Genomic DNA, 14,220 nt, shown 5'->3' with positions numbered 1-14,220 from the left:
TGAGCCTGCGCTCTAGAGCCCGCGAGCCACGACTACTGAGCCCGTGCGCCACAGCTACTGAAGCCCGCGCACCTAGAGCCCGTGCTCTGGAACAAGAGAAGCCACTGCAATGAGAAGCCCGTGCACCGCAACGAAGAGTAGCCCCCTCTTGCTGCAACTAAAAAGAAAGCCCGCGCGCAGCAATGAAGATCCAACGCAGCCAAAAGAAATAAATTAAAAAAAAAAAAAAGTAATTGGGAAGGATTTAAATTTCAGGTGAATTAAAATAAACAATAATTTAGTGAATTACCATTGAAATGAGGATTTCTATGATTTTATGGACTGTACGTTATTTTAACAGCATTAATTTTATGGCATTGGTTTTCACACTGTGTTTGCATGTCCCTCACAAAAGTACCTTAAAGCCATTATCTACTCAAGGGGAAAGCTAAGTTGATAACATTCTATTCTTCCCCCACCACACAAGCATTCCTGCTTCAGTTCTAGAGCGCCTCCACTTTGGTGTTTTGTATATACTAGGTTTCCTCCTAAGGGTTTATTTGGAAAAAAAAGAAAAACAAGTGGTCTGTAGCCTTAAAAAAAGTCATAAATACTAGATAGTATATGATAACCTTATACAATTATTATAAGAATAAATGAGTGTGCTGATGGAAAGAAGAAACTCAGGGGAATACTGTTAGTGATAGAGACAGCTAGTTACATCCCAGGCCTCCCACCTCCCATCCCACAATTCCCAGAGTTGTGGGTGGTGCCTGTCCAGCTAAGGACTACATTTCCCAGGCTCCCTCCCTTTTCATCTAGATGGGGCTTCATTTTCACTAATGATACAGTAGAGAAAACGCTTTTGTCATTCCTGGGCCCATGTGGTTAAGAAGCAGGTATGCGGTCTTTCTGCCCAATCACTAACTAAATGCAAAAGTCTCTGTGGCCATATAGCAGTAGTTAGCAAACCACACGCTAAATCCAGAAGGCTGCTTGTTTTTGTAAATAGTTTCATTGGACATACCCATACACATTCATTTTAAAGTACAGTTGACCCTTGAACAACACGGGTTTGAACTGCATGGGTCCACTTATATGAGGATTTTTTTTCAACAGTAAATACTACAGTGCTACCTGGCCCACTGTGAGTTGCAACCTCAGATTCAGAACCACAGATACAGTGGAACCTCAGATACAGAGGAAGTTATACACAGAATTTGAATGCTTGGAGGGTTGGTGCCCACGTTGTTCAAGGGCAAACTGTATTGTCTATGGAACAACTGCAAAGGCAGAGTTAAATAGTTGAACCAGAGCCCCTATGGCCACAAACCCTTAAACATTTAATATTTGGTCATTTATAGAAAATGTTTGTTGACTTCTATGGGATGAAAGGAGCCTGGGGCCCTGCATCATTATCTGGAGGAAAGCTGCTCACTGACAAATGATACCTCTTGTATGAACAAGAAAGAAATTTCTCATGTTACGTCACTGAAAATTTCAGTTACAGCAGCTAGCAACACACTATCAGTTAAACACTATTCTTGGAAGCTGGTCCAAAAACCTACATATTTATTAAAAACTTCTCACATATATCTGGCAAGTGAATGGTAACTGAAGTGGGTGGTTATTGCTCAGGGTCTTGCTCAGAGACATTAGAAGAAAATTTCAAATTTAAAAAGCGAACTGAAGATAAAGCATCAAGAATATTCAAAGAAGCTACTTAGGCAAACAACTTTTAAAAATATATAGTGTCAAGAAAAATATTTGTTGAGGTTTGGAAAAGAAAGAAGGCATTGGTAAAGTACACTTTCAAGGTCATGGAGAGGTAGATGATGGATTAAAGATGTTAGGATTCTTCTTTTAAGAGGAATAAAGGACACTGATCACAAGATCTACCTGCGAAACAAAGTCACAAATTAATACGTACACTTACTACATGGGATGCATAATTTTGCTGTCTTTCCTTTCTCCTCCATTCCATTCTACTTTGTCGTTATTGGATATGTGTTTTACTTTGGTCAGTAGAGTCCACAACCCACTATGTTGCAAACTGCAGTTTTGAAAAAAACTTCTTTACAGAAGCATCATATTCTCTGAGCTGGGACTTATGCAAGAGATTTTAAATCATTTATCTAATTCCAAAAAAAATCCATATAGGAGAAACCCAGCAGAGTTTATGTGTTTGGTTTTGAACGTGGTTTTCTGCTTCCCTCTGGGGTCTTTCATCCACATTTACTTAGGAAGGCCTGACCATCTGCGAGGAGGAAGCTGTAGAATAGTTTCATCTGGGGGCAAAGGGGTGGTTGGAATATAGGGGGTTTCTCCACCGTCTGGCTGGATCTATTGAGGCCGGCCCCGAGGCGCCGAGGAACCTGGGTTCCTGCGATGCACCAGCCAGCACCCCCTACCCCGGCGCGAAACCCCCGCCCCTCCACCCCACCCCGCGGTCCAGACCACCAGACACACATGGGCAAAGCCCCTCGGTCCGGACGACCAAGACCCACACCCCAGCCTGGTCGAAGCCCCCAGGCCCTGACAACCAGGCCCCTGTCGGCCCAAGCCCCCAACGGCCCCAAACAGCCCCAAACAGCCCCCAGCTCCTCCCAGACGAACCCCACCGGTCCCGGATACTAGTCCCCGCCCCCTGGAGACCAGCCGCCCCCCTCACCTCCCGCCGAGTCCCCAGCCCAGGATATCAGACCCCACCCCCCTGGAAAACGCCCCGTCCCCAGGAGACCACCCCCCCACACACGAGCCTTGCCCCCCTCACGAGCCCTGAACGCCCCCCCCCCCCGCCCTGGAGACTAGCCCCAGCCCCTTCCCACTCGGCCGGGCCCCGCCCCTGGAGACCAGCCCCTTCCCTCTCGGTCGAGCCCCGCCCCTGGAGACCAGCCCCCTCCCTCTCGGCCGGGCCCCCGCCCCTGGAGACCAGCCCCCGCCCACCGGCCGGCCGCAGAGCGCGGCGAGCTGAGGCGCCTGCTCAGAGCGCACGCGGTGCGGGCGGGGCGTGGGGGGGGGGGGGGTCACGGCCGCGCGCTCGAGTATGGCGGCGGCGGCGCTGGGCAGTTCCTGTGGGTCCGCGTCCCCGGCGGTGGCCGAGCTCTGTCAGAACACCCCGGAGACCTTCCTGGAGGCCTCCAAGCTGCTGCTCACCTACGCGGACAACATCCTCAGGTGCGGGGCCGCGGGCGGGACGCGTGCCAGCGGGCGGGGCGCGGCGCACGCGCGGCCGGGTTTGGGGGCGCCCGGCCGGCCCCGGGGGCGCGGAGGCCGGGAGGGCCCCGGGCCTGGCTCCCGCTCAGGGGGGCGGCGGGGGGGAGCTGGGGCCGCCCGCCAGGGGCCTGGAGACCCGCCCGGCCCAGCCCCGCCGGAGCGGAGGGAGTCTCTGCACCTGTGACCGGACACCTGCTGTCGCGGAGCCCAGGGCGAGCCGGGTCCCGGGACGCGCGGGGCGGAGGAGGGGAAGGCGCGCCCCGGGCTCTGGCCTCGGCCTGGCGGTTGAACAGTCTTACGTGTCAGGACAGGAGCGGCGACAGCGTTTCATCCCCACTGCGTGCGTTTTACCCACCAGCAGCCTTCAGTTGCCATTGGGCTTCTCAGAAGTTTGTCACGGACAAGATGTTTTCTTCCCAGCATTTTGTGAATATCCTAATACTAGAGCCTAACACTACCGTGGTGTTCGTGAGGATAACCTTGGCTAAGAGTAGTTTGTTTCCTTTTTCTCTGAGTGCACTTCTAGACCTCTAAGGAACCTTACAGATTTGGGGAATTGGAAAGTAAGTTGTATTAGTCATTTTGAAGCATTACGTCCCTCCACTCTTAGATCAAATGATGGGGTGTCCTGAGGGACGGGATGTGTGGGGGAGGGAAAAGGAGCCCCACGTGCCTCCGCCTTAGTGCTGTTAGCTCGTTTATCAGGGCGCCGTGATCATATAGGCTCTGCCCCCCGCCCCCCAGCCCCTGGTGCGCTTGCTTTTCTAAGGGGTGGATGTATTGGCCTGAAGTCTAAAAGGAGATCCTTCGCAGTGTCAAGGTTATAGATTTCACGTGACCCAGTTTTGGAGACCTTAGTTACAAGTGCAGTGTCTTAACCCATGGCAGTTTTAATATGGCTCATATAGGCAACATTAATGATTTAAAAAGTGAATTGAAAGAAGAACATATTGAGCCCTTGTTGTGTGACAGATGCAGAGAGGGATGCAGCATGTGCACTGTGCACAGCTGCACAGTTAAGACCTATATGGGGGCCGCCTTCCTCCTCTGTGACACCCTCTCAGCTCACCTTCTCAGCCCTGGGAGACCTGACAGCTCTTCAGAGCGCAAGGATGCCAGAGGATTCTGCACAGTGAACTCCGAGGCAGAGTTCTCCAGAGGCCGTCAGCTAGCACCTCCCATCTGGAAAGCCGCCAAACTATTTAAACCCCATTCTTCAGAAAAGGGAGTTGCCCTTGTAATGAGGATTCACTTCTTTCAATCCAGGGAAACCACAAATGCTGAGATCAAGGTGTTTTGAGGAAGGAAGTCTTTTCCATCATTATCGTCATTATGAGTGTTTACCAAACTCATAGAAGAAACCTGGCATGCTGTCAGTGTATGTTATAGTCTCTACTATGGCTTATGTTTCTTATCTTAAAAAGGTTTTTTATCCAAAAAGGGAATTAGGAGTCTGGAACTCATATAAGTGGAGATGGTATGAAAAACTACCCTTTTTTGTTTGTCTTAAGTAATAGTATTAGTTCGTGCCCTCATTCTTACAGTTCAAACTCGTTTGGTCTTCAGAGGGGGGGAAAAACCTCACCTTTTCTTCTGCTTCCAAGTCCAGTGATTTGCTTGCCTCTTAACAGAAAAGCCCCAGGCCTCTTCTTGATCCCTTAGCTATACTGCATTACAGACAGGCTAATCTAACTTATATGAGAATAGAGGAAACCATCGTTTCTTTTGCTGTTTTAGGAACTCCTTTAGCATGAGAGATAAGGGATGTTGTCTTGATATCCTTTGCTCCTACCTCAGGATCTGACATAGTATTTTATAGGGTGAGTGCTGAAATGAGAATTTCATTTGCAGTTTTTTAATTGTTGCTGTTAACAGTGATATTTGTCACTATACACTGGTGAAAATAATACTTTGGGTTAAGTTTGAAATTTCTGCTTCAGATGATGTTTATCCTATTCCCCAACTAAGGCTCGTAAAGCTAATGAAATTATACAATGAAGTATATACTAATTTGCATGCACAGTGTACCATGGGTTTGAACCGTTTTTTCAGTTCACTGACTTATAGATAAAAATCAGCTTTCCTCAGTATCTACCTTTCAAAAATCTGCAGTAGTTTTACTGGCATTCCATGTGGGTTCCCTAGGAAACTTGCTTCATTCATTTTTTAAAAAACAATATTTGACTAAATTCGGGGGGAGGAGGGGAAGATGGCGGAAGAGTAAGACGCGGAGATCACCTTCCTCCCCACAGATACACCAGAAATACATATACACGTGGAACAACACCTACAGAACACCTACTGAACGCTGGCAGAAGACCTCAGACCTCCCAAAAGGCAAGAAAGTCCCCACGTACTTGGGTAGGGCAAAAGAATAAACAGAGACAAAAGAATAGGGACGGGACCTGCACCTCTGGAAGGGAGCTGTGAAGGAGGAAAGGTTGCCACACACTAGGAAGCCCCTTCGCGGGTGGAGACTGCGGGTGGCGGAGGGGGAAGCTTCGGAGCCGCGGAGGACAGCACAGCAACAGGGGTGCGGAGGGCAAAGCGGGGAGATTCCTGCACAGAGGATTGGTGCCGACCGGCACTCACCAGCCCGAGAGGCTTGTCTGCTCACCCGCCGGGGCGGGCGGGGCTGGGAGCTGAGGCTGGGGCTTCGGTCCGAGCGCCGGGAGAGGACTGGGGTTGGCGGCGTGAACACACCCTGCAGGGGGCTAGTGCACCACGGCTAGCCGGGAGGGAGTCTGGGGAAAAGTCTGGACCTGCCGAAGAGGCAAGAGACTTTTTCCCTCTTTGTTTCCTGGTGCGCGAGGAGAGGGGATTAAGAGCGCTGCTTAAAGGAGCTCCAGAGACGGGCGCGAGCCGCGGCTAAAAGCGCGGACCCCAGACACGGGCATGAGAGGCTAAGGCTGCTGCTGCTGCCGCCACCAAGAAGCCTGTGTGCGAGCACAGGTCACTATCCACACGCCCCTTCCGGGGAGCCTGGGCAGCCCGCCGCTGCCAGGGTCCTGGGATCCAGGGACAACTTCCCTGGGAGAACGCACGGTGAGCCTCAGGCTGGTACAACGTCACGCTGGCCTCTGCAGCCGCAGGCTCACCCCGCATCGTGCCCCTACCTCCCCCTGGCCTGAGTGAGCCAGAGCCCCCGAATCAGCGGCTCCTTTAACCCCGTCCTGTCTGCTGAGCGAAGAACAGACGCCCTCAGGCAACCTGCATGCAGAGGCGGGTCCAAATCCAAAGCTGAACCCCGGGAGCTGTGCGAACAAAGAAGAGAAAGGGAAATCTTTCCCAGCAGCCTCAGAAGCAGCGGATTAAAGCTCCACAGTCAGCTTGTTGTACCTGCACCTGCGGAATACATGTATACACAACGAATCATCCCAAATTGAGGAGGTGGACGTTGAGAGCAAGATTTATGATTTTCCCCCTTTTTCCTCTTTTTGTGAGTGTGTATGTGTATGCTTCTGTGCAAGATTTTGTCTGTATAGATTTGCTTCCACCATTTGTCCTAGGATTCTATCTGTGTGGGTTTTTTTTGTTTTTCTTCTTAAAAAATTTTTTTTCTTAATAAATACTTTCTATTTTATTAACTTCATTTTATTTTATCTTTTATTTTATTTTATCTTCTTTCTTTCTTTCCTTCCTTCCTGCCTTCCTTCCTTCCTCCCTCCCTCCCTCCCTCCCCCTCCCTCCCCCTCCCTCCCTCTCCCCTTCCTCCCTCCCTCTCCCCCCTCCCTCCCTTCTTTCTTCTTTCCTTCTATCCTTCCTTCCTTCCCTCCTTTTTTTCTTTCTTTTATCTTCCTTCCGACCTTCCTTCCTTTCTTTCTTTCTTTCTAGTTTTTCTCCCTTTTATTCTGAGCCATGTGGATGAAAGGCTCTTGGTGCTGCAGCCAGGAATCAGTGCTGAGCCTCTGAGGTAGGAGAGCCAAATTCAGTACACTGGTCCACAAGAGACCTCCCAGCTCGACATAATATCAAACGGCAAAAATCTCCCAGAGATCTCCATCTCAACACCAGCACCCAGCTTCACTCAACGACCAGCAAGCTACAGTGCTGGGCACCCTATGCCAAACAACTAGCAAAACAGGAACACAACCCCACTCATTAAAAGAGAGGCTGCCTAAAATCATAATAAGGCCACAGACACCCCAAAACCCACCACCAGACGTGGACCTGCCCACCAGAAAGACAAGATCCAGCCTCATGCAACAGAACACAGGCACTAGTCCCCTCCACCGGGAAGCCTACACAACCCACTGAACCAACCTTAGTCACTGGGGACAGACACCAAAAACAACAGAAACTACGAACCTGCAGCCTGCAAAAAGGAGACCCCAAACACAGTAAGTTAAGCAAAATGAGAAGACAGAAAAACACACAGCAGATGAAGGAGCAAGATAAAAACCCACCAGACCTAACAAATGAAGAGGAAATAGGCAGTCTACCTGAAAAAGAATTCAGAATAATGATAGTAAAGATGATCCAAAATCTTGGAGATAGAATAGACAAAATACAAGAAACATTTAACAAGGACCTAGAAGAACTAAAGATGAAACAAGCAACGATGAACAACACAATAAATGAAATTAAAAATACTCTAGATGGGATCAGTAGCAGAATAACTGAGGCAGAAGAACGGATAAGTGACCTGGAAGATAAAATAGTGGAAATAACTACTGCAGAGCAGAATAAAGAAAAAAGAATGAAAAGAACTGAGGACAGTCTCAGAGACCTCTGGGAGAACATTAAATGCACCAACATTGAATTATAGGGGTTCCAGAAGAAGAAGAGAAAAAGAAAGGGACTGAGAAAATATTTGAAGAGATTATAGTTGAAAACTTCCCTAATATGGGAAAGGAAATAGTTAATCAAGTCCAGGAAGCACAGAGAGTCCCATACAGGATAAATCCAAGGAGAAATACGCCAAGACACATATTAATCAAACTGTCAAAAATTAAATACAAAGAAAGCATATTAAAAGCAGCAAGGGAAAAACAACAAATAACACACAAGGGAATCCCCATAAGGTTAATAGCTGATCTTTCAGCAGAAACTCTGCAAGCCAGAAGGGACTGGCAGGACATATTTAAAGTGATGAAGGAGAAAAACCTGCAACCAAGATTACTCTACCCAGCAAGGATCTCATTCAGATTTGATGGAGAAATTAAAACCTTTACAGACAAGCAAAAGCTGAGAGAGTTCAGCACCACCAAACCAGCTTTACAACAAATGCTAAAGGAACTTCTCTAGGCAAGAAACACAAGAGAAGGAAAAGACCTACAATAACGAACCCAAAACAATTAAAATGGGAATAGGAACATACATATAGATAATTACCTTAAATGTAAATGGACTAAATGCTCCCACCAAAAGACACAGATTGGCTGAATGGATACAAAAACAAGACCCATATATTTGCTGTCTACAAGAGACCCACTTCAGATCTAGAGACACATACAGACTGAAAGTGAGGGAATGGAAAAAGATATTCCATGCAAATGGAAACCAAAAGAAAGCTGAAGTAGCAATTCTGATATCAGACAAAATAGACTTTAAAATAAAGACTATTAGAAGAGACAAAGAAGGACACTACATAATCATCAAGGGATCGATCCAAGAAGATATAACAATTGTAAATATCTATGCACCCAACATAGGAGCACCTCAATACATAAGGCAAATACTAACAGCCATAAAAGGGGAAATCGACAGTAACACATTCATAGTAGGGGACTTTAACACCCCACTTTCACCAATGGACAGATCATCCAAAATGAAAATAAATAAGGAAACACAAGCTTTAAATGATACATTAAACAAGATGGACTTAATTGATATTTATAGGACATTCCATCCAAAAACAACAGAATACACATTTTTCTCAAGTGCTCATGGAACATTCTCCAGGATAGATCATATCTTGGGTCACAAATCAAGCCTTGGTAAATTTAAGAAAATTGAAATTGTATCAAGTATGTTTTCTGACCACAATGCTATGAGACTACATATCAATTACAGGAAAAGGTCTGTAAAAAATACAAACACATGGAGGCTAAACAATACACTACTTATTAACGAAGTGATCACTGAAGAAATCAAACAGGAAATTAAAAAAATACCCAGAAACAAATGACAATGGAGACACGATGCCCCAAAACCTATGGGATGCAGCAAAAGCAGTTCTAAGAGGGAAGTTTATAGGAATAAAATCCTACCTTAAGAAACAGGAAACATCTCGAATAAACAACCTAACCTTGCACCTAAAGCAATTAGAGAAAGAAGAACAAAAAAACCCCAAAGTTAGCAGACGGAAAGAAATCATAAAAATCAGATCAGAAATAATAGAAAAAGAAATGAAGGAAACAATAGCAAAGATCAGTAAAACTAAAAGCTGGTTCTTTGAGAAGATAAACAAAATTGATAAACCATTAGCCAGACTCATCAAGAAAAAAAGGGAGAAAACTCAATAGAATTAGAAATGAAAAAGGAAAAGTAACAACTGACACTGCAGAAATGCAAAAGATCATGAGAGATTACTACAAGCAACTTTATGCCAATAAAATGGACAACCTGAAAGAAATGGACAAATTCTTAGAAAGGCACAACCTGCCAAGACTGAATCAGGAAGAAACAGAAAATATGAACAGACCAATCACAAGCACTGAAATTGAAACTGTGATTAAAAATCTTCCAACAAACAAAAGCCCAGGACCAGATGGCTTCACAGGCGAATTCTATCAAACATTGAGAGAAGAGCTAACACCTATCCTTCTCAAACTCTTCCAAAATGTAGCAGAGGGAGGAACACTCCCAAACTCATTCTATGAGGCCACCATCACCCTGATACCAAAACCAGACAAGGATGTCACAAAGAAAGAAAACTACAGGCCAATATCACTGATGAATATAGATGCAAGAATCCTCAACAAAATACTAACAAATAGAATCCAACAGCACATTAAAAGGATCATACACCATGATCACGTGGGGTTTATTCCAGGAATGCAAGGATTCTTCAATGTACGCAAATCAATCAACGTGATTCACCATATTAACAAATTGAAGGAGAAAACCATAATGATCATCTCAACAGATACAGAGAAAGGTTTCAACAAAATTCAACACCCATTTATGATAAAAACCCTGCAGAAAGTAGGCATAGAGGGAACTTGCCTCAACATAATAAAGGCCGTATATGACAGACCCACAGCCAGCATCATCCTCAATGGTACAAAACTGAAAGCATTTCCACTAAGATCAGGAACAAGACAAGGTTGCCCACTCTCACCACTCTTATTCAAAATAGTTTTGGAAATTTTTGCCACAGCAATCAGAGAAGAAAAGGAATCCAAATCGGAAAAGAAGAAGTAAAGCTGTCACTGTTTGCAGATGACATGATACTATACATAGAGAATCCTAAAGATGCTACCAGAAAACTACTAGAGCTAATCAATGAATTTGGTAAAGTAGCAGGATAGAAAATTAATGCACAGAAATCTCTGGCGTTCCTATACACTAATGATGAAAAATCTGAAAGTGAAATCAAGAAAACACTCCCATTTACCATTGCAACAAAAAGAATAAAATATCTAGGAATAAACCTACTTAAGAAGACAAAAGACCTGTATGCAGAAAATTATAAGACCCTGATGAAAGAAATGAAAGATGATACAAATAGATGGAGAGATATGCCATGTTCTTGGATTGAAAGAATCAACATTGTCAAAGTGACTCTACTACCCAAAGCAATCTACAGATTCAATGCAATCCCTATCAAACTACCACTGGCATTTTTCACAGAGCTAGGACAAAAAATTTCACAATCTGTATGGAAACACAAAAGACCCCGAATAGCCAAAGCAATCTTGAGAACGAAAAATGGAGCTGGAGGAATCAGGCTCCCTGACTTCAGACTATACTACAAAGCTACAGTAATCAAGACAGTATGGTACTGGCACAAAAACAGAAAGATTGATCAATGGAAAAGGATAGAAAGCCCAGAGATAAACCCAGGCACGTATGGTCAGCTTATCTTTGATAAAGGAGGCAGGAATGTACAGTGGAGAAAGGACAGCCTCTTCAATAAGTGGTGCTGGGAAAACTGGACAGGTATGAGATTAGATCACTCCCTAACACCATTCACAAAAATAAGCTCGAAATGGATTAAAGACCTAAATGTAAGGCCAGAAACTATCAAACTCTTAGAGGAAAACATAGGCAGAACACTCTGACATAAATCACAGCAAGATCTTTTTTGACCCGCCTCCTAGAGAAATGGAAATAAAAACAAAAATAAATGGGACCTAATGAAACTTCAAAGCTTTTGCACAGCAAAGGAAACCATAAACAAGACCAAAAGACAACCCTCAGAATGGGAGAAAATATTTGCAAATGCAGCAACTGACAAAGGATTAATCTCCAAAATTTATAAGCAGCTCATGCAGCTCAATAACAAAAAAACAACCCAATCCAGAAATGGGCAGAAGATCTAAATAGACATTTCTCCGAAGAAGATATACAGATTGCCAACAAACACATGAAAGAATGCTCAACATCATCAATCATTAGAGAAATGCAAATCAAAACTACAATGAGATATCATCTCACACCAGTCAGAATGGCCATCATCAAAAAATCTAGAAACAATAAATGCTGGAGAGGGTGTGGAGAAAAGGGAACACTCTTGCACTGCTGGTGGGAATGTGAATTGGTACAGCCACTATGGAGAACAGTATGGAGGTTCCTTAAAAAACTACAAATAGAACTACCATATGACCCAGCAATCCCACTACTGGGCATATACCCTGAGAAAACCATAATGCAGAGAGTCATGTACCAAAATGTTCATTGCAGCTCTATTTACAATAGCCCGGAGATGGAAACAACCTAAGTGTCCATCATCGGATGAATGGATAAAGAAGATGTGGCACATATATATAATGGAATATTACTCAGTCATAAAAGGAAATGAAATTGAGCTATTTGTAATGAGGTGGATGGATCTAGAGTCTGTCATACAGAGTGAAGTCACAATAAGAAAGACAAATACCATATGCTAACACATATATATGGAATTTAAGGGGAAAAAAATGTCATGAAGAACCTAGGGGTAAGACAGGAATAAAGACAAAGACCTACTAGAGAATGGACTTGAGGATATGGGGAGGGGGAAGGGTAAGCTGTGAGAAAGCGGCATGAACATATATACACTACCAAACGTAAATAGTGGGAAGCAGCCGCATAACACAGGGAGATCAGCTTGGTGCTTTGTGACCACCTAGAGGGGTGGGATAGGGAGAGTGGGAGGGAGGGAGACGCAAGAGGGAAGAGGTATGGGAACATATGTATATATATAACTGATTCACTTTGTTATAAAGCAGAAACTGTCACACCATTGTAAAGCAATTATACTCCAATAAAGATGTAAAAAAAAAAAACCAATATTTGATTTCCCACTAATTTCCTTTGCAAACTGCACACAGTTACTGGTTATGAACTGCATTGGGTGTGATTGGGAAGGGCCAAGAATGGAAAGTGGTTTCTTCCTTCAAAGAAAATAAATACGTCTGGGAGAAAGACACAGGTGTGGAAAATAGCCACAGCATAAAATGTAGAGAACAATTAATTCCAAGCCAATGTTTAAGCACTTACATATTTATGTGAGGAGATAGCTGGATGACCTAGTGTGGAACAGTTCTGAGAACAAAGGTTTGGTAAGAGAACGTATATTTGACATGATAGGCAACAGAAAGTAATTGTAGTTTCTAAACTCAAAAAAGAAGCATAATGAGAGATTCACATGGAATAATGATGCGAGAAGACACAAGGCATGGGTTTCACTTCTGAAGCTACTGCAGAGCATAAGCATAACTGTGGATGTAACAGAGAGAAGAATTGTAGTCAGGGACTGGCAGTCTTTGATGCCTGAGTGCCAGGGGTAGAGCTGGTAACGGGAGGAGACAAAATACTGTACCTGAAATAACTTGAGATTTCTCATCTGGGTTACTACTGACACCTGGAGAAACTGAGCAAGGTTGTCAACTGAGGATGGCTGAGTTTGTTGGCAGCTTGTATGGTGGAGAGTATTTGTAATCGAACCAGTGGGTTTAAGTCCCAGTCAACCATTTCCTAAGAATGTATGTAAACTGGGCTTCAGTTTCCTCATTTTTAAAAGGAACAAACAATACCTACATTATAAGATTGTTGCAAAATATAGAAAGAAATAGAGAACATGGCACATGTGTTGTTTGTTAGTCTCATTCAGTTTTCATGTTAAGCTAGTTTACGTGCACATGTTTCCCTTGTTGTCAGCTGCAGAGAATGGTGGAGTTAGAGCCAGAGATGCTTCCCAGATGTTCTAAAGGCAGAGAGATGTTTCTGAAAATTTTACATGTAAGTCGCACTAACAGATTTTCAGAAGGACTAGAAATAGTTTTTCAGATGGCCTACAAACCAACTTTTGTCATCAGTAATAAAAATGCAAGATTTAGGATGCACTCATGTACTAAATTTCCATTTGTGAGAACTCTTCCTGGGATTATGCGTCCTAAAGAGGAAGAGAGCTAGTGAATGCTCAGATATATTTAATTCCTAGCATTTCTGAAATAGAAACATTTAAGCTTTCCTTTTCTGAGAAAAGGAATGCTGTGACTCAGTGGGAGGCTTGTTATTAACATGTTGTAAAATCTTAGAAATATGGTAGATTATGACTTTCGAGGTGCAAAGCGGGTGTTTTTCCTACTATTCAGTTGTAAATACACAGGCTAATTTTCTGTAAATGAAACAGTTTGTGTATCTGTGGGTAAGACAGCTAGGAAGGCACCAAAGTGTGTTCAAAGTGATGGTTGAGTGAGGTTTAGGAAGTTGTGCTGCCCTTTCAAACCTCATTCATTCAACATCATCATCCAACAACCAGAAAAAGAAATCTTAAGCTAAGGTGCAAGATAATTGCTAACAAGCAAGATAAATAATAAAGTCGTAGAAATAGTTAATTGTCACCAGAGATAGGGAAAAAAAAAATCGAAGAGT

General features: G+C 44.2%; 1 protein-coding gene across 5 annotated transcripts in view; it reads left to right on the top strand.

Annotated features, from left to right (window-relative positions):
- The first annotated feature begins 2,992 nt into the window (after positions 1-2,992).
- NGLY1 (N-glycanase 1) overlaps positions 2,993-14,220 on the top strand; it is a 62,622-nt gene continuing 51,394 nt past the window's right edge. For all 5 annotated transcript variants that reach the window (XM_089911233.1, XM_022554655.2, XM_022554656.3 and 2 more), the window contains exon 1: positions 2,993-3,156. In XM_089911233.1, coding sequence (XP_089767359.1) covers positions 3,026-3,156 — 131 coding nt within the window. In that variant the 5' untranslated portion in view covers positions 2,993-3,025. The remainder of the gene's footprint in view (positions 3,157-14,220) is intronic.

Source organism: Delphinapterus leucas, chromosome 4, assembly GCF_059928025.1.
Source record: "Delphinapterus leucas isolate spDelLeu-1000000601 "Yukka" chromosome 4, BTC_Dleu_Yukka2, whole genome shotgun sequence".
Taxonomy (NCBI): domain Eukaryota; kingdom Metazoa; phylum Chordata; class Mammalia; order Artiodactyla; family Monodontidae; genus Delphinapterus; species Delphinapterus leucas.
Note: the sequence above shows the minus strand (reverse complement) of the source record. Positions and strands in the feature narration are given on the sequence as shown.